Raw genomic sequence first — 18977 nt, 5'->3', positions numbered from 1 at the left:
GGCTGTGTTCCTGGCTCGCAGAGGCTCACTGGTCTTTACAGATTTTCACTTTCACCCGGCAGCTGAGGGGAATGAGCACTGATTTTATGTTTCGGATCACATCAAAAGGAATGAGTTCTCCACATCATAGCCACTGGGAAACTTCTGGCCCTGTCTTGCATATATTCAGACCTTTTCATTTTATCACCATTTTGCCAGCACTGCCCACTTCATTTCAAATTCTGCAGCACTGCTACACAAGCATTAAAACTAACAACTTCTGAGCCCCAAACCCTCATGCTGGGGAGAAAATATATTGCAAGTCTTCTCCCAAGAGGTGGTAGTGCCACAAAGAATCCCTCTTACCTTACACCAAGTGGGAATTTCTTACTTCTTTTACTAAAATGATATTTATTTTTTTGCATTGCTTGTAGTCATGTAGCATAGTGGTTGCACACATCGCTGTTATTTGCTGAAGAGTCAGTGTACACAAAGCAAATATTTTACCTCAACACAAACACACGCAAATTTAATTCAACAGCTATGATTAAAATCATGGCATCATTCCTCTTCAAGGGAGGCAAGTAAAATAGATTTCCCAGTGCTTAAAGACACAGTGGTGCCAGCTTTGATGGATTAGTTTTTGAGCTGAAATGTTTAGTCTGTGCTTGATGAACATGGTTATTTGATTGCGCAATGCTTTTTTTGGACGCTTGTATGTACAACAACTGAGGCACAATCATATTGACTATAAAACATCATCAGCAGAATCTGGACTTCAGCATGGTGTATAAACAAGCAAAGCTTAGTCCAAAAATGAATGAATGAATGTAAAATGAACGTAACAAAACAAACTGTAAGAAGCATATAAAACAGACAAGGCAAAATTCTAACCTGACATGTATACAGAATAACTAGTACTGATATCTGGCTCCCAAGTGAAAACTTCTTTGAATGTTAACTTTTGCTGTACATTAAAACAGCACTAAAGATTTTTTAAAAATCCTCCATGGTCTCCATGTCTTATGTCTATATAATTTCATAATCCTACATCCCACCAGATTCCAGAATGGACTAAATTTCCTTTTTCTATTCCCATTTTTAACAAAGTTATCCCCTTTTGCACTTGCCAGACTGATACACAGCACTAGGAATCATGTGCTGTTTGTTATACTCTTTGAGTTATTCCTGGTCACATCTTGCATTATGATTTTGGGGGAAACAGCTCAAGGCCACCTCATGGCAATGGTTGAAACGCAGATATACTGTACAAGGCCATCTGTCCTTTCAGTCTCTTTGTTTAGTAATTAAATTTAACATTGATAAGCCTATGGATTTAAAGTATAGCAAAAATGAAGTACATCTGCCTTGAGCTATACCTGGAAAGTCTGGAAAAAAATTTAATTTACTCAGGATTTCTCTGGCATTTATAAGCTGAGGGGTAGTCATGTATCTCAAAGCTGACAGACACGAAAGTGTCTTCAGTGGCAGACATTTCCTGTTTAAATCTAAAGCCTCCAAGTCGTCGTTATGAAAAGTTCTCTCTTAGTTTTTTAGCAGTGCTTTACAAAACAATAAAATGGGACGTACAAAGAAGTTAAATGTTGAACTTGAAAAAAATGTCTTCAAAAGATTTAAAAATCATGCCATCAACTCTGCCATGGTAGCTTAAATCAGTTTCAACACAAAGAACTTGTGCTGCCATAACTGTTTCTGTGTTTCCCCAGCCTCATCTGATTCCAACATGCCACCACTCACCTGTGTGGTGAGGTGTGACTGCTGCCTTGACTTTACTGAGGCCATCACAAAGCTGGAAGAAAGACTCTCCAGCTTTTAACCAGATCAGGGAAGAAGAGTGGTTCCTGGACTCCTCGAACAAGCAATTCTGAACTAGCAATGTTGTTTGATTTTTACTACAGTGACAATTTCTGATCCAAAACTAGCCTTTGACCTTTATGAAAAATGACAATTCATTGCAGAGAAGCATGCATCTTATATGAAATTCGGAGTCAAAGACAAACAATCCCTGGTTCTGTTCAGAAGTTGTTGTTATGTTATGTCTTTTTAAATGGAACACAATTCATAAATCTGAACTCATTAAATGCTTTTGTTGTTTAAACCCTCGTGCAGGACTACACATAAACAAATATTTGTTACATTCAAGCTCTTGCCAAACGAGTTCATGCAGTGCTTATTAAGCCTGACTAAGTCACTGTGAGATAAATCTCTCTGTATTTAAATTTTAAATATTTAAGTTTTTAAATTTGTGACTTTCTCATGCTAACAAATTCATTTGATGTCAACCAGGTTTGCCAACGATCCTTTCTCTCATATCAGAATCACACATACATATTTCAGGTATGTAAACAGGGATGAGATCATAAAGAATGAAATAAAAGCGTATACCAGTGTGTCATCTGCACAGAGTTTGTGAAAGTCAGTAGAATTTATCTCCTGGGAGCCATAAATGTCTGTATAAAATGTCATGGCAATGCTTTAGTAGTTCTTGAGATATTTTAGGATGGAAAAGTAGATCTTGTAAATGGGGGATGATGTACGATTAAAAACATTTGCCACAAATGACACTGCAAAGTGATTGTGTACAATCACTGTGGAAATACTGGGCATATAGACAATTGACAAAAACAGACTTTTTTTAAAGCAGTTAAGTAGTGTCAATGGACCCACAGAGAAGCAGAAATATAATAGAAACATATTTAATCAAACGTTGCCATAGAAACAAAAGACAGAGCTCTTGTACTAAGTGTGACGAATGAGATGTCTTTAAACTGTTGAGGCAAGTTAAGATTCAGTGTCAAGACAAGGCGTACCTGTACCTATAGCATATGATGTGCATTCACAGATTTCCTTTCACTCCTGCTGTGATAGTGTTAGTCATTTAACCAAATATACAATAAATACAGTCAAATCCTCAGCTCAAGAGATGAATGCACTGCTGTATAATATTCTAAATCTGGTGAAGAACTGACTGTTGGCTCAACAGGCTGCTAGAATGGAGAACAGTAATGACTGTATTGAAGTCTAAGAGATGTGAGTTATGGTCGTTCTGGATTACGTGTGTTGAGGAAGTCACTGGTGCATGTATTCATCCAGGCATGAAAATATAGTCATGCAAATAAAACGTCTCCTATAGCCACAAATACACACACACACACACACACACACACACGTGTGCATACATGAAAACTCTGTTTCTTTCCTTTAATGGGAATTAAAATGGGGACAGGGAAAGATGTATAAAAAGAAACTGATGTAATTTTAACCAGGGAGTCTTAACTCTGGGCAATGTGCGATGTAACGGGGCTAAGCAGGGGCTTTACACACTGATCCACATGGTGTTTGGCTTTATGAGAGGGCAGATGGTACCACTCAAGCAGGAAGTGATTGACATAATGACATGGCCGACCATGGAATGTGGGTGTGTGTATGCTGAATGAGTGTGTGTCTGCCTGTGTGTGTCTAAAGATACACCGTATAAGTGAATTCAAAGAAATAGCTATTTTTCATTAAGTGTTCTGTGTGTGTGTGTGTGTGTGTGTGTGTGTGTGTGTGTGTGTGTGATATCCAGGAATTGCACCCTGTTTTGTCTGTATGATGACCCATCCGGTAATGGTTGAAACAAGGTAAAGGTCAGTCTCATCTCGCTGATCATGCAGAAATACCTGCTCTGAATTCAAACAGGTTACACCACACCATGCAGCTAAATACATATTTGTATTTTAAGTGTTTCAAATTCCATTGTGCTCTAGCAAGGGCCTCATTTAACTAACCAGATGTCTGTGTGTCATCTGCAAGATAACAGAGAAAACACAAGGAGGACTTCACTTTCAGCCTATTATGATAAATGGAGGTAATTATTTTTTTCTATTCTGGGGAGAACCTTAAAGAACTGCTGAAGAACAAAGGCTCACTTTGCGGTCAACTGCGAGTTCAGCTGAAATTTTATATTTGGTGATTACATGAGGAGGGAGGCTGGGTGACCTACATGCGTGTCACAAGGAGTTCTCCTGGTTGTACCAGGAGGTCCTGAAATTCCTGTAAGGTGCAAAACATGCCCATCATGTGTCCTATCTGGGTGGACTTTAGTGTGTTATCCCTTTGTGAGTGTGTTTCTATACACCTGTTGTTACACAAATTTCAAATGTCTGAATTAAAAAACGCAGTGGAAACCCTGAAAATTCAAAAAACAAAGTCGAAATATCACAGAAAGGGTTTTCACACTTTGTTGAGATGGAAAAGTTGTTAAGTCAAAACGTTAAGTTGTTAAAAGTGGTAGATAAAAATGGAACATGAAAGTGCAATGAAAACAGATTGAGTGAATAAACCACACGACTTTAACATTAAACAAACATAAATGCTCCATTTCCATAACATTTTCTCCAAGATTTTTATTCTCTTCTTCACAAGAGATTATTGGTTGGAAACGACACACCAATTTGTTAAAATTTGGGCAACATTCGGAAAGTAATGTGACCATCATAAGCCTTTTTGAATCACAAGCTCTACCAGGTGAGTGACCAGAGTGCCCCTTTACATATTTTTATTAAACATTTTTACTCACATTTTCGCTCAAATGATGTTCCAGTTGATTCAAATACAATTTAATTGTTTTTCGGATCAGAGCGAAATGCATTTCAAAATATATTTCCTTTGATGGGACCTCAGCTTTTAACTGCATAGAGAAGAACAAAGACAGAAAATAAGTTCTTATAAAATTAATTCTCATAATTTTACAATGAGAGCAAAACACTGAATACAATGACAGCTGATACATCCACCTCTATTAACGCAGCAGCTTTTCAAAAACAGTCTCAGTACGGGTAAAAAAAATCAAATTAGAAAACAAATAATGTAAAAGATCCTTCCAAAAAATTTCATTTGAATATATTGCTTTAGGGAGATCAGGTTGTCTTACAGCATGAGAAGATTGAGTGACACACAGCGGGACTAGTGGGTGTTTCCCCTGTCTTTTGTTTCACAAAGATGAGAGCTTATCTGATTAAGCAATTTACGGGAAAAAAACAGCGTATAACAGGCACAACACGAACACAGAAATCAGGTGTGTCAAGTGTTGCACCGATCTCTAAAATAATGGTATATTACACAGTAAGTTGTGCTTCAGCTTGAAGAAGGCCATCGTGACCCCAGTTCTTACCAAGAACACTCCAAATGATCACCACTCATAGAAAACGGTCATGTCATACTTGTGTTTTGCTCCATTTCATCTCTGTAAACCTCAGATACACAACACTGTAACCGATAAGTTTGAAACTATATAGTTTTGATTCAGAAACTTGAAACTTTTACTTATTTTCACTTTTCATTTTTCTCTCCCATTCTAAGCTGTGAGGATTTGCTTTCAAAGCTTGGGCAGCGACTTGAACTCACTTACTCGTCACAGTGAGCTAAATTTGGCTGGTCCGCACTTCCTCCTAGCTGGTTTGATTTTGGTTTCAGTCATTTCCCATCATTTTTCCCTTCACATCTGAATTGTCTCTGTTGTATGCATACAGCAGAGTAAAGGTGAGTTACAAAGCTATTTAGTGCTTCCCTCCTTCATTTTGAACCCATCCATCCATCCATTTTCTGTAACGCTTATCCGTCAGGGTCGCGGGGGAGCTGGAGCCTATCCCAGCTGACTACGGGTGAGAGACGGGGTACACCCTGGACTGGTCGCCAGTCAATCGCAGGGCCAACACACAAAGACAGACAACCACACACTCTCGGAGTACCCGGAGAAAACTCACGCAGGCACAGGGAGAACATGCAAACTCCACATAGAAGGGCACAGACCGGGATTCGAACCGGGAACCCTCTTGCTATGAGGCGACAGTGCTAACCACTGCACCTTTTTGATTTTGAACCTTCCAGTCTAATCATTTAAAAATGAATCACCTGAGGTCTCAGTCTAAATACATTTTAGAGGTATGAATTTTATCTTTTATTATTCTTTTGAAGAAGGCTTTTAATCTTTTGCATTGATAAAAACTCAAAGTAGGCTGGCAAGTGGATTACATTTCTGTTTGGCCTCTCAGCATTGTTTGTTCACGATCTTTTGATGCTCATTGGCCTGTGTGCTGTCTGTGTGCTGCACAACAGGGTTTGGTGTTTTGTTTTTTTTTTTAAATGTATTTTTGTTACATCAGACACAAATGACCACTTGAACTCAAGAATGAACTGATTAGAATTTGGTGGGGCAAAGGTCTAGGTCAAAAATGTGTTTTGTGACCTCACACAAACTCATGTTTTGGCCATCTCACAAGAACTGACACAAACTGATTTTTGAGAAAAAAAATTCACCAAAATGTCTAACAGGATAAAATGATGAAGTGGTGACATTTTACATCCAGAGGGTCAAAGGTCATCTTCACTGTGACATCATAATGTTGTGCAAAACAACTTTATTATTCAACATCATCAGGAGCAGAAGGGCAGATTGTGACCATATCTCACATTTGGTGGTATACTAAATCGGTGGTAGTAATCTCGGGTGCTAATGTGAGTGGAGCGTCAACGTTTCAGAAACTGCAGCTTCCTTGCAGCAGCATGTGAAGCAGTATCTGTGCGTCAGGTGACGCTCAGTCGCTGCACCATGACGCGAAGCTCTCTGTCAGTCCCCTGTACTCCTCCGCAAAAACACTTTCCAAACAAGAACAGCATGTTTTCAGCTTGCCAAAATGAAGTATGGGTTTATCATATTTATAATTACATATAATTGCCTTTATAATTCTATAACTTTATGATTCGCTTTAATTAAATTCCTTCACGGTGCGGGCAGACATGAATGTAAAATGCAGATTGACCGGTTGCGGACGCAAACGTTCATGAGGCGGTAATTCTAGTTGGACTTGTAATGGATTATTTGCATAAAAACAAATCCAAACCACGTTGTTTTTGTAAAAAACACGTTCTTCAGTCTTTTCTTTTCTGTTGCAGATCAGCGCTCAGATCTTTATCTCCTCCCCAGCTGATGTGACGCTGCCAAGACCATCACTTGAAAGTGGTGGAGCAATGACACAGCTTACCTTTCCCTTGCCTCCTTCTGAAGGCCTACAGAACGCTTTGGGGTGGGGGGCGGGAGTCGGCTGTTGCATGCTGAGTGATGACGAAAACCGACATAACTAAACCCACCCACAGTTCATTTAAATGCCCGCGCACGGCTCTCTCCCTGCTCGTCACTGTGTCTCCCGTTGCTCTGTATTTATAAGGCGCCCCTGTGCGCGGAGAGGCACAAGCGTGCCTCGTCTCTAGAGAGGCAGAGCGCGTCGCTGCGACTTGGAGACGCTTTTGGACGAAAGATCTGTGCAGCCGCTGCTGAGGAAGAGACGCGGGAGCGCAGGAGTTCCCCCCTCCCCCTTCCCCCCAAACTTCACTGTAGCTTGCTCTCGGGGGTGAGTTGTTGTCCGTTGTTTTAACGTACTGCTCTCTTTATTTTTGTCTTCTTGTGTCTGTGGAAAATTAGGCTGCTCATTCCCCTGCAGGATGAGGATGTAGAAGATCTATCATTGAGAAATGATGGAGCGTTCGCGCACTAATGTGCAAACCTGTGGCTATGACGGGACATATTTTATTTGAAAAATCTAGTTGTCACACAAAACGTAGGAGTTTTCAGCCTTAGTGGTGTTATATTTATTTTTGATTAAAAAAAAGTCTTGCCAGAACTTGTTGCTTGAGGAGATACTGAATAAGTTCAGGCTCGGTGGGAACATCTTGTGCGTTTTGGCTGTTTGCACTGTGGATAGCGCTGCAAAACAAAACCAAACTACACGTATTAAATGCTTGCCCTGGCATATTTTGCTAAGTCCTAAAGGTTTTGCATGTAAACAGTGTTTTAAAAAAAAAATGATGTCATTCAGTTTTCTTTGCGTGTTGTGGCAAATGCATCTTATTTTTAAAAGACTGCTCACTGATTTTCTCTCAGTAGCAACACGCAGGTCTGCAGCTGCTTATTTGCTTGTTTGTCCAGAGAACACCGGGGAGGAAGGGAGTTACTGCAGAGATGTGTCACCATCTGATTTTTCCGTAACCTGTAATTGCCATAAGTGATATCTGTCCTCCAAGTTTGTTTTGTTGTTTTCGGCAAACTGGTTGAGGCCGATAGGCTACGCAATTGACCCTGCACGGCCGCATTAACAGGCCACACAAGACCAGTCAGTTGGAATAATGACGGGAATCGCAGCAAAATGACTAATAATGTGACTAAACATTTGGCAGCTGGACGACAATCTCCCACTTTGTCTGGTTAATAAGTTGGAGTTATGCTCAAGTCAACAAAATCGGAAAGATGTGACTGTGCAAAGAAACCAAATGGGGGGTTTTTTAGAAGCAAATTGCACGCTTGGCGCACAACATAATAAAACTAAACATCATAAAATAAATAGATAAATGAAAAAATAAAAAGAGGAAATAAGATGAAATCCTAAATAGTTACCGAGGAAGAGTCAGAAACTAATTAGTAATTAAGTGCTAATGAATGACTGGCTAATAAGTAGTTTCCGAGTATCTCCAGATGGTGACCGACTGAGTACTTTATGTACCAATGTATAATGATTATTGATAGTCTGTCTATGATTCTGTATGCTAGTACTGATACAACTGAAACGTCCAAAGCTCCGAATTAAGTACGAAATGTTCTATACCCAATAATCAACATTTATAATAAGAGGGAATCATCCTACTGAAGCCAGACACTACAAACATTCGCAAAATTAAATAATAATAGTAACTATAAAATCTTTCAATTCAGGGCACATTTCCATCAACATTCACATCTGCTATTGGAGATGTCTCTGCGGGGTGCAGCCACAAAGAGAGAGGATTAAGGGGCCGCCTGCTTAAGTTATTCCTGAGCCCCAGGACGGTTCTGTCAATATTTACGACCATACGCCACCTTTTCCTAAAGCCGCGAACTGAACACTTGACTGTCCGAACGTGTGGTTTCAGCCGATACGCAGAGCATCAGAAAATATGAGCATTTTCAAAAACGACAACAACAACAACAACAACAACTAACTGAACTCTTGCAGATGAGCAGAAATAACAATACGTGGAGTGTGAAAAGGCTCAGAGGCTGTTGTGAAGGCAGAGCGCTGACCTTGGTGCTGAATTACTCCTGCTGAACGCTGCGTGCCTGTGCTCTCATAGCCTGCTGATGGCGTGCTGTAGCACGACCAGAGCTGTGTGTGTGTGTGTGTGTGTGTTTTAACATACTGTGCATCCCGGACGACACCACCCACGCAGCCAGATGTAACCATTTCAAAGAACAGTTCAAGCTTTCATGAAAAGAAGTAAAAGGCACAAGTGGAGCGTCCGACAAAGGGGGCTTGTCGTGTTGATTAAAAGAAGATGTTCAAGTTTTGGCATTCCTGCACTTAAGAGCACTTACGTTCTCAGGAAATATTCCCAGCAACGATGTGTATTTTCATATATTTATGGTCGAAATTACGTTTCAGCTTAAACTGGCCGAAAATAGTGGAAGATAAAAAAATTCTCTTAGTGATGAAAAAACCCAGAGATGAGAGAAATACTCAAAAAAAAAAAAAAAAAAAAATAGGAAACATACCATATACAAACTGTGGTAAAAGTCCTGCACTCAAACTAGCAAAATGCTGGTAAATATGCAAGGGCAATATTATTGGATCTTTATCAGTGATGCAGCTTTATGTACTGCTGAGTAGTTTAATACATAAATAACACAGCTTTATAAACTGATTTGCATTTAAAACCTTAATCTGTTGAAATAAATTATTTCCCTTAAGGGAAATAATTTAAGACTATAATTTAAGACTATAGTATAAAGTATAAAATAGCGTAAAAAGGAAAGAGAAGAAGAAGTACCATAAAACTGGATTTGGTTAAACTCTTCACCACCGGAGAAAACAGACAACAGTGCCTCAGCAGACGAGACTTTTCCAAATGCTGTATACCTAATTCTTATGCTTCTAGTTTCATGTGCCGTAGCTAAGTCAATATTTGCTTTGAGGCGTAACAGTCTAATACAGTGTTTAGTCACTGTGATGCCAATATTGAGGATCACGGAGTCACAAGGAAGTATCAGCTGAATGCCAGATTTTTCATGTCCATGACAATACTTTGCACATGTATCTTGACAAGACTTAATTATCTGTGGAATATTACCTTCTGAAAACCCTTAACAACTCATATATCCTTTTTTGACTTATGTTAAATCAAGACACTGTAAACAAATCATGCAGCCAAGGTAATTTCCTCTAAAACTAATAGAAATTCTATTTCCCTTCCCGCCGTCTCCTTCTGTTGTTTTCAGAAACATCCCTGGGGTCACACGGAAACTCACAAGGAAGCACACACACAGAGACACAATCACACAACAGGCACCATGCAGGAGTCGGAGCCGACGGTGTGCCAACTGCAGCCAAACATCATCTCAGTACGTCTTTTCAAGAGAAAGGTTGGTGGTCTGGGCTTTCTGGTGAAGCAGAGGGTGTCCAAGCCACCTGTCATCGTGTCTGACCTCATCCGCGGAGGCGCGGCAGAGGAGTGCGGGCTGGTGCAGGTGGGCGACATCGTGTTGGCTGTCAACAACAAGCCCCTGGTGGACCTGTCCTACGAACGGGCCCTGGAGACGCTGAAGAACGTGTCACCCGAGAGCCACGCCGTGCTGATCCTCCGTGGGCCCGAGGGCTTCACCACCCACCTGGAAACCACTCTGTCTGGAGATGGCCGCCAACGCACAGTGAGGGTCACACGCCCCGCTTTCCCGCCCTCAAAGTCCTACGAGCACTGCTCTCCTCTCAGCTCATTCGAACCTGGGCAGCAGCAACTCAGCAAGGAGCCCCAGCTCAGGGCCATTGAGAATTTGTCCTCTCCGCCCATCACACATTCTCTCCTGCAGAGGGGAGGCGTGCAGGCCCAGGACCCCTCGCTGATGAGGGACGGGGGCCGCGGGGCTCTTCTGTGCAACGGGCTGGAGGAGAACAACGAGCTGCTGAAGGAGATCGAACCAGTGCTGCGCCTCATCAAAAACAGCAAAAAAGAGATCAATGGAGAAGGCCAGAGGAATGCGGGGAGAAGAGACGCCGAGATTCAAGTAGCCTGGTAATTTGCAATGTGATACTACCTTATTGATCCCTTAGCTCAAGTGTCTTTGTGCTTGTTCCCCTCCACGATGTGGATTGGACTTAGAGCCCAGTGGAATCAGAATCAGGATTTAGGTCAAGAACTCTTCAACAAGGTGGTTATTAGCCAACACCAGTGCCTACACCTGGCCCTCTGATTGAAAGAAAGTCTCCCTACTCACCCCCAAACTACCTGACCCAGCTGTGTGATATTAGCTACCACAGGCAGGCTCTCATTCACCTAATATGACTCAGTGTACAGTGCCAGGTAATTACTTTCTGCATACTGGTCTCTAGCAAACCTCAATTAAGATGACAAAGCCCACAACATTAATCCATTTCAGGTGCTGTTTATCAGGACAAATGCTTCATGTAGCTTCTTGTAAACTTCTTTGAACAGCTTCCTCTGGCATACTTTATAGTTCACATATAAATATTTTAGGATAGACAGCTGCATTCATCAGTACTGACATCAGTTGCCATTTTAATGAGACATAGTAGACCCAAGTTAGCACAGCACCACACAAAGCCTGTGACAAACCTGTCATTTAACCATCCTTTATCAAGTCTCAAGAGAACCAGACTCAGAACAGTTCATCTTTATTATGGAGGTCAGGTGCAGCAGGATTTCAGCTAGCAGGTAGTAGAAAGTGTGGAATTAGCCATAATTCTGTATATTTAGCATGTCTCCTTATTAACACTGAAAAGGAAGGACTCACAAATGTCGCTTTTTTGTTTTAATTGTACACTATAGATCAACTTTTCATGAGGCTTTGCAGTCTGGGTCAGTATTCCATCCCTGACTCTGTCTAAATGGTCTGCACTATGTATTTGATATTGGCGTCTCAGTTATCTGCTATTGTACTCCCACGGCCAATTGAAATCAAATTGAGGCTACAGTCTCCATGAATCAATATCTCATTCTTGACCAATCCATGCACATCCTCCTCTCTTTCATAAATACACTTTGAGTGATTCATTGCATACTAGCGAGATGTGCTTCATGGGAAGAAAAGTAATACAAACAAAAAAAACCTCAAAGCATGAAGAGAAGTAAAAATGGCTTTTCTTAATGGTTCACAGGTGTGGGGTTACAAACTTTTAGACCATCTGTCCTCCAAACATGTGTTTATCAGCATTTTTAAGGAGCTGACTAAATTAATTTTATCTTCTGGTTTAGCGTTGAAAGAAGGCTCTTTCAATAGTTCTAATTACATTACAAGCTAATGAGAAATGTAATTGTGAAGAGAGTATCCAGTAATATCTGCTTTTTTCTAGGCAAAAACATCTCTCGAATTATTTCTTGATGACTATTTGCCTGGAACAGAATGACACATTATAACTGATAGCTTGTTTTCTGAGGAGAAGCTGTTACAATTTCAAAATCCAGCATGAGGTTGATGATGCTCTACATCACAGTCAGAGCTAATGATAAATGATACGTACAACTCCTGTCAATGTTTCTGCACGTCTGAGCTCCACCTCTGAATTGTGGGGATAAATATGCTCTTGCACAATGTGGCAATAAAGAGATACAGTGTGACAGAGAGTGTGAAAGAGAGAAGGGATGCCTGTGAGGATTTTCAATTTGCATGTATTGGGGGTGGGGGCATGTGTGTGGGCGTTTTCCATCGGAGGAATGCAAACTTGAAATCACACGCCGATGAGTTTCTCGTATTTATTCATGGCTCGGTTTTCCACAGCAGAGACCCCCCCCGACTCCTTTAGTCTCCAAAGATCAGTTACAGTTACAGTGCAGAGTGAGATCTCTCACTGTTCATAACCTGTTCATTTTTATCTTTGCTAATATTTTTGACAGAAATCCAGTGGATCCTCTTGATTTATCATTTGTTTTTGCAGATTCCCCCTTCACACTCACAACAAGTTAGAACAAAGCTAGGGTGACACAATCCAGTTAGTGATCTCCATGCTGGGGCAAGATGTCTCATGGCAACACCGCAACAGGCATAAACGAATAATACGAGAAAGCCTCCACCTACATTACCACATAACAACAAATTCTGCAGAGACTCCTGATGTAACAGTGTTCTGGTCATTTTGTAAGGGTATACAACTGCTGTATTGTTTTGTTTGTTTGTTTTTTTGTTTTTTGTTTTCTAAAGATGGAATACAGGTCTGTGTCTGTATGTACATTCATGCTTTGGCTGGGATTTGAACATGAAATGAATGACCTGTTTTTAAACTGTGTTTGACTTCTAGTGATCTTGGTGTGGGAAATGGCACGTCTCCCCAGCTGGCGTCAGATAACAGCAAAATGCTGGAAAACATGCCGGCGGTGCTCAACAAAACTGACACTGACAAGGTAAAAGGAAACAAATTCCCAAAGTTTTGCCTCTACTTGAACTCTTTTGCCTGAAATGATTTCAAGGGTTGAACAGCTCTACTCACTTAGATCAGTAACTCGAAGATGCTTTGGCCTTTTGTGTGTGTGTGCATGTGTTTGCAAGTGTTCATACGCAGGCTTGCTAAGTGAATCTCTGCAGCTGTATAATGCATGTGCATCCATGGCTGCCTTTGCCTGTCTGGCTCTTTAGCCTTGCACAGTAATCCACACTATTGCCACTTTGTATGCTTTCAGAAACTGAGCACGCACATCTGTGTTGCTTCTTTACGCATAATGTCAAAGCCTTTGCTTAAGATCCCATCACCTAGGCATTAGATCTTTCCGGGGGAAAGCTGCTGCAGCATTAAATCCAGCTTATGCCTGCCACACAGAGGGGTCTGGTCACAGGTCTGAGTGTCTTTGACAGGGGTAGTGTCATAATCTGCACATGGTCCGTATTATCCACCCACTTGTGACGTCCCTCGAGCCCCCATCAATGGGACCGGATGTCGCGAAATGATTCCAGGAGGCATAATGAATATGTGCAGCTGCTGATCTATCTCTCTCCATCAAATGTGGCCCCTGTTGAAAGGATCCAGTCCCTGAGACCTACAGAGAAGAGAGTGTTAATGTGCAGAATGTGTTTGTGAGAATTATTGTGTTAGTGTTGGTAGGAGAGAGAAAGGGGGGATGTGGATGGTGTATGCTTGACGGCGGTTAGAGAGGATATGATCTGGTAAGAAGCCATATGCTCCTGCTTGTGTGTGCTCAGACTGACGACATGTGCTTATGAGGAGGTGTGTTTGGGACGTGGAATCAGTGTGTGTGTGTGTGTGTGTCTATGTGTGTGCGTCATGCAAGCGTTTTTCTAGACACCGATGCTAACTTTGATGGCTCATTGCTAAGTGTTTAAGGCGACAGACTCAAGACAGAGGGTAAGCTCATCAAGAAAAGCAAATAAAATAGTTTGAGAAATTTTAATTTAAATGTTTGCATAATTAAATACAAGGATTTTGAGTGACATGTCGAACTGCAATTAGTTCTCTCACTTTAGTGAAGGATTGTCCATGTGCCCTCCAGCCTGAGCTTCTGCCTCTGCATAATTTCATGTTTAATAAGCCTGCTGCAAAGGAAAGTCGCCAGAATGTTCTGTCAAATTAGACCAGCTAGTTGGGTTGTTGGTTTTGGAGACACCACCTTTAACGATCCATTGAAAGCAGAGAATATGCCCCCATTTTTGTGTGTGTGTGTGTGTGTGTGTGTGTGTGTGTGTTTTGTTTTCACACATATTGGCTTGATCATCATTGGACAAGGGGCCAAACCATAAATTTGCTTACCAAAAAAACATAACTAAAGTATATAAATATTTAACAAATACGACATCTCTTTCCACATCTCATACTATTGGTCTCATTTTTTTCTTTTTTGCTTGTTTCATCTGAACTGTCTTGTGCTCTTCATCTCCATTTCCAATCAGGAGTTAAAATGATGAGTGAATGAGGGACTTTTATGACGTAATTTAATTTGCAGGAAAGATTGTGATCATTACGAAATTATGTTCATAAGTTTCAATTATCTTAATAACTAGCACAATGGATGCACTCCTCTGTCACATCCACACCTTATTCTTGACATTAAGGCCTGGTGATTAACGCACAATGGAATTTACACAAGCTGTTAGGTGTATATTTGGTCCAACAGCTTCACTCAATAAAACTGACTACACGGAGGAGGATTGTGTCATTAAAACAGGATGATTTATTTCTTTGATTGACAAACAAAGAGTCAAGGATTCAGTATCTGTTTTTCCCACTGTAAAACAGAGTCATACATCTTTCAGTATTAGTTTCTTGTCTTGGAAGGCTTGTAATTCCCAAAGGCACACTACCTTTACATGCCTATGCTTGTAAGCCTTTCGTAAGCCCATCACCTATAAATATTAACTGTGACAGATTTAGACTTGAAATTCTTACTTATTTCTGGAACGGTTTCCTGATTTTGGATAAAGGCACACAAAAGTAGGCTATCATTTGTAGCTGTAGCTTTTGCTCTTGTGTTTTTACTTTTTGAAAGACCAATAAATAAATACACCAGCCTCAAAACTCTTTAAATCACAACTGCTGCTTCAACATATGGAGAAAGCAAAGCTTGGTTATTTCTGCTAACACTGTACAATAACGATGCCACATTCTGCATTTTACAGATACAAACACAATTGCTGTTAGTGTAAATGGATAATGATAAAGGTATGACATTAAATTTACTGCTCATTATTACCTAAACTGTGCTTTTATTTGATTGCCTATACTGGGGCATAGTGAATGCGTAATGGTTCTTGACAGACTTGCTTGCCCAGTTGAACTGGCCAATCTATGAGTGGAAAATCACTGTTCAGCGGAGAGGTTTAGCAAAAGGTCAACTGGACCATTTCCATACATCTATTTCGAATGTATTTATCTGCCTTTATCTTTCTTGAACTTTGTCTTTCCTGCACAAATATTTAATTAGTGGTATTTTAATAGTTGACCTCACTGACTGACTTGACTTTGACATTTAAAATATACATCAGTACACATGTATTACAAAGAAAAAAAGTTAACTGACATTTACAAGTTGTTCATATAAACAGGCTTCTCTGAAACTTGCATGTGACATTAATAAAAAGTGCCTTTAGTGAATGTAAATGCCATAGCTATGGCTTCTGGTCAGTGAGTGACAAGTCTAATATTCATATTGGAAAACACAGTTTTTCTCTTCTTTTCATGTCAACAAGCCTTAAAAGTCTGCATACGATTTTCTTTGGCTGTTCGATTGAGAGCGTCTTTACGGTCCAGTGGCCTTCGTTCTCATCCACGACATCAGTGATAACAATGTGTCATATCTGAACCGCACCGTGGGGGTTACAGCTGGACATGAACACACAAGAAGCAGGCTCTTTGCAAGCTCTAGTGTGTGAAAAACCAAATTCAATTCAGTCCACCTCATTCCTTTCTGCAGTTTAAGAGGACACGAAATGACAATGAGACTCAACTGGTCTGTCCCTGCTGGTATTCATCTCCCTGGCGAGCATGATGATTGTGTCACTGTTGTTCAGAAGCTGCTCCACTGTGCGATTAACAATGCTGCGGGAGATGATGAAAGAGCTTCTAAGGTGTGGGATTGATTATTCTGTTTTTAGGTAATCACTCAGGGCCTTTCTCTAGGAACGTTTACAGTTGGCTTTGGGGTTAAATTGCAGGCATTCATCAGTCAGTAGCTACAGTATTGGAAACCACAGTGAACCAAAAGGAATCTTGCCATCATCCTGCTGTTCAATGCCGATTGTCTTTGTAATGGAGCGGGAAATAAAACAGAACTGGATGAAGGAGAGAATTTAAGTGGTTCCTCTGTCTGTTTGAAAGAGGCTTAGGCACAATCATTGCATTTCATTGAGACAAGAGAGAAAGTCCACAAAGAAAGCTTTTTGCCTTAAAGTGGCTGCAGTGCTGTTAACAGTGCTTCCACATATCACTTATGGTGTTACCATCTCAAACCTGTCGATTAATGTCCATTTAGGGCACTCAGATCCAGTCGCACACTGTGGGAGGCATTCCTTTTTGGCTTTCCTCAGTACAACTCTCACTCATAAACAACTTTCACCTTTCACCAAAGGTGTCTCACAAGTCAGAACCTATTAGCCAAACACAGTACAGAGGCATGAAGTAATAACATCTGTGCTCTTTACAGCCTCCGGCCCAGGGTAGGACCTCGCCCAGTAAGTCACTGCAAAATGGCAGCCCCTCCAAATGCCCTCGTTTCCTAAAGATCAAGAACTGGGAGACTGGCACCGTCTACAACGACACACTCCACCACAGCTCCGGCAAGGTGAGACATCCCAGTGCCAGGGAGGCATCCCGGTGCCTCTCTGTTCTCGTTCATATCCAGCCCTGACGTTAATTGGCAAATCAGATGGGCTTGTTCATAAAAATGAACATTATGATTAACAGTGGATGGGTTGTAAGTGGGTGAAATGATACATTATTTATTAGGAAAATGTTTAATTACATTACCCACAGTGATCCCCCCACAGAAGAAACAATAAATGTGTCTTCCCATGAAAAGAGACACTGTGTGCTTTTAGACATAGCAGCTTAACTTCATTGATTAATTTAGTCTTCTGACACACGTCAACAGGATCAGTCATAATCTAATGTAAAAAAATGTAAATTAAACCTTTGATAAAAGCATTTATCCTCCTGATAAATGCTGAGTTTCATCAGAGCTGTTTCCTCTGGAGATCTTCCTCTGTTCCGACAAGTTCATAGCTACAGCTTTTAGTGTTGCTGCTTTGATATCCCGCAACAGAAATCACCTATAATGCTTGTGATGCTCATCATGATTTAAAAGTCAACATAATCTCCAGGGACCGGTAGAGGTGCAGTCATTGCAAGAGCAGGCTTTTAAGCCAGAGAGAACAATTAGTTCAGGTGACTGGTGGGCAGTTGATGTATGTGATGTATGTGTATTTCCAACTTTGAGTAAATGAAATGTGCATTTGTATTGATCTGAGATTGTGGTCCTATAGCACAACATTTGGTTGCATAAAATGTTATATTTCACCTTTAAAATTATATTGAAGCTATTTCAGTTATTTGTGTGCTGACCGCAACCAAGTGATTATTTTTATCATAGAGCAAATCCTTGCAATTGAGAAGCTAGAACAATAGAAAAGAGTGGCCTTCATGCCAACGCTTTCGACTGAAAGTACAGACTCATAGCATTAAGAACTAAAGATGAAACTTTAGTTGCCCCTTTAACACAAATGTACTAAACAACGTGCTTTTTTGGGCAAACAGTTGATGGATGGACGGTCTGCACCCTCAACCCCACCCACTTTGAAAAACTGAATGAGGTTATTTCCAAAACTTTGTTGAGGATAAAACTCCAAAAAGTAAAGACAGAGAAAATTGATTTCTTATCTCTGTTCATCAATCAACCGCTCTGGTCATCCATGTTTTCCACTTTAACAATGACCCAAAGTTTCTTCCTCTAGTTAGTAAGCCAGTCTAGCAAGCACAAGGTGAACCCCGCTGTTTAAGCATCCGCCCTCCCCAAAACACTGCAGCCATTCGTAAACAGCAACCTAATTACTTCAGTGACTTATCGAACAGACTTTGCATCCAAATGAATGGCAAGCAGTGGCGTCTTCAGATTTATTATATATCACAGACGCCGCTGTATTCTAGGATGATCCGTCTTTTTCGAAAAGGACAGCTGGCTGGCATGAATGCCCAGAGCAGTATGATGAGCGGACGTGCTGGAGCACAAGTGATTCCTTTGTTTTATTTTTAACACTCCCTGCTCCACTCATCCATTTCCCCCTTTTACTCTGTCACCTCTTAGTATTCATGTTTTCCTGCCTCAGCTTTGTTCTTGTTTCTTGTTGTCAATTATCGTTTATTAGTTTTCGTTTCTATTTGCAGTTAACCCTTTATTTTTATCTTCGGTTTCTTGAGCACTTTCCCAGATTTTCTCAATTTCCTTTTCCATTTTTCTTT

The 18977-nt window shown here is 40.7% G+C and overlaps 1 protein-coding gene across 3 annotated transcripts in view; it reads left to right on the top strand.

Annotated features, from left to right (window-relative positions):
- The first annotated feature begins 7146 nt into the window (after positions 1-7146).
- nos1 (nitric oxide synthase 1 (neuronal)) overlaps positions 7147-18977 on the top strand; it is a 40103-nt gene continuing 28272 nt past the window's right edge. For 2 of the 3 annotated variants that reach the window (XM_046385530.1, XM_046385529.1), the window contains exons 1-4: positions 7147-7391; positions 10286-11076; positions 13317-13419; positions 17167-17304. In XM_046385530.1, coding sequence (XP_046241486.1) covers positions 10358-11076; positions 13317-13419; positions 17167-17304 — 960 coding nt within the window. In that variant the 5' untranslated portion in view covers positions 7147-7391; positions 10286-10357. Of the gene's footprint in view, positions 7392-10285; positions 11077-13137; positions 13157-13316; positions 13420-17166; positions 17305-18977 lie in introns of those variants that run through there. The other variant, XM_046385531.1, reaches the window with a different exon arrangement.

This window comes from Scatophagus argus, chromosome 4 (genome assembly GCF_020382885.2).
Source record: "Scatophagus argus isolate fScaArg1 chromosome 4, fScaArg1.pri, whole genome shotgun sequence".
In the NCBI taxonomy this organism is placed as follows: Eukaryota; Metazoa; Chordata; class Actinopteri; family Scatophagidae; genus Scatophagus; species Scatophagus argus.
The sequence above is the reverse complement of the archived record's forward strand: the minus strand, read 5'-3'. Positions and strand labels throughout refer to the sequence as shown.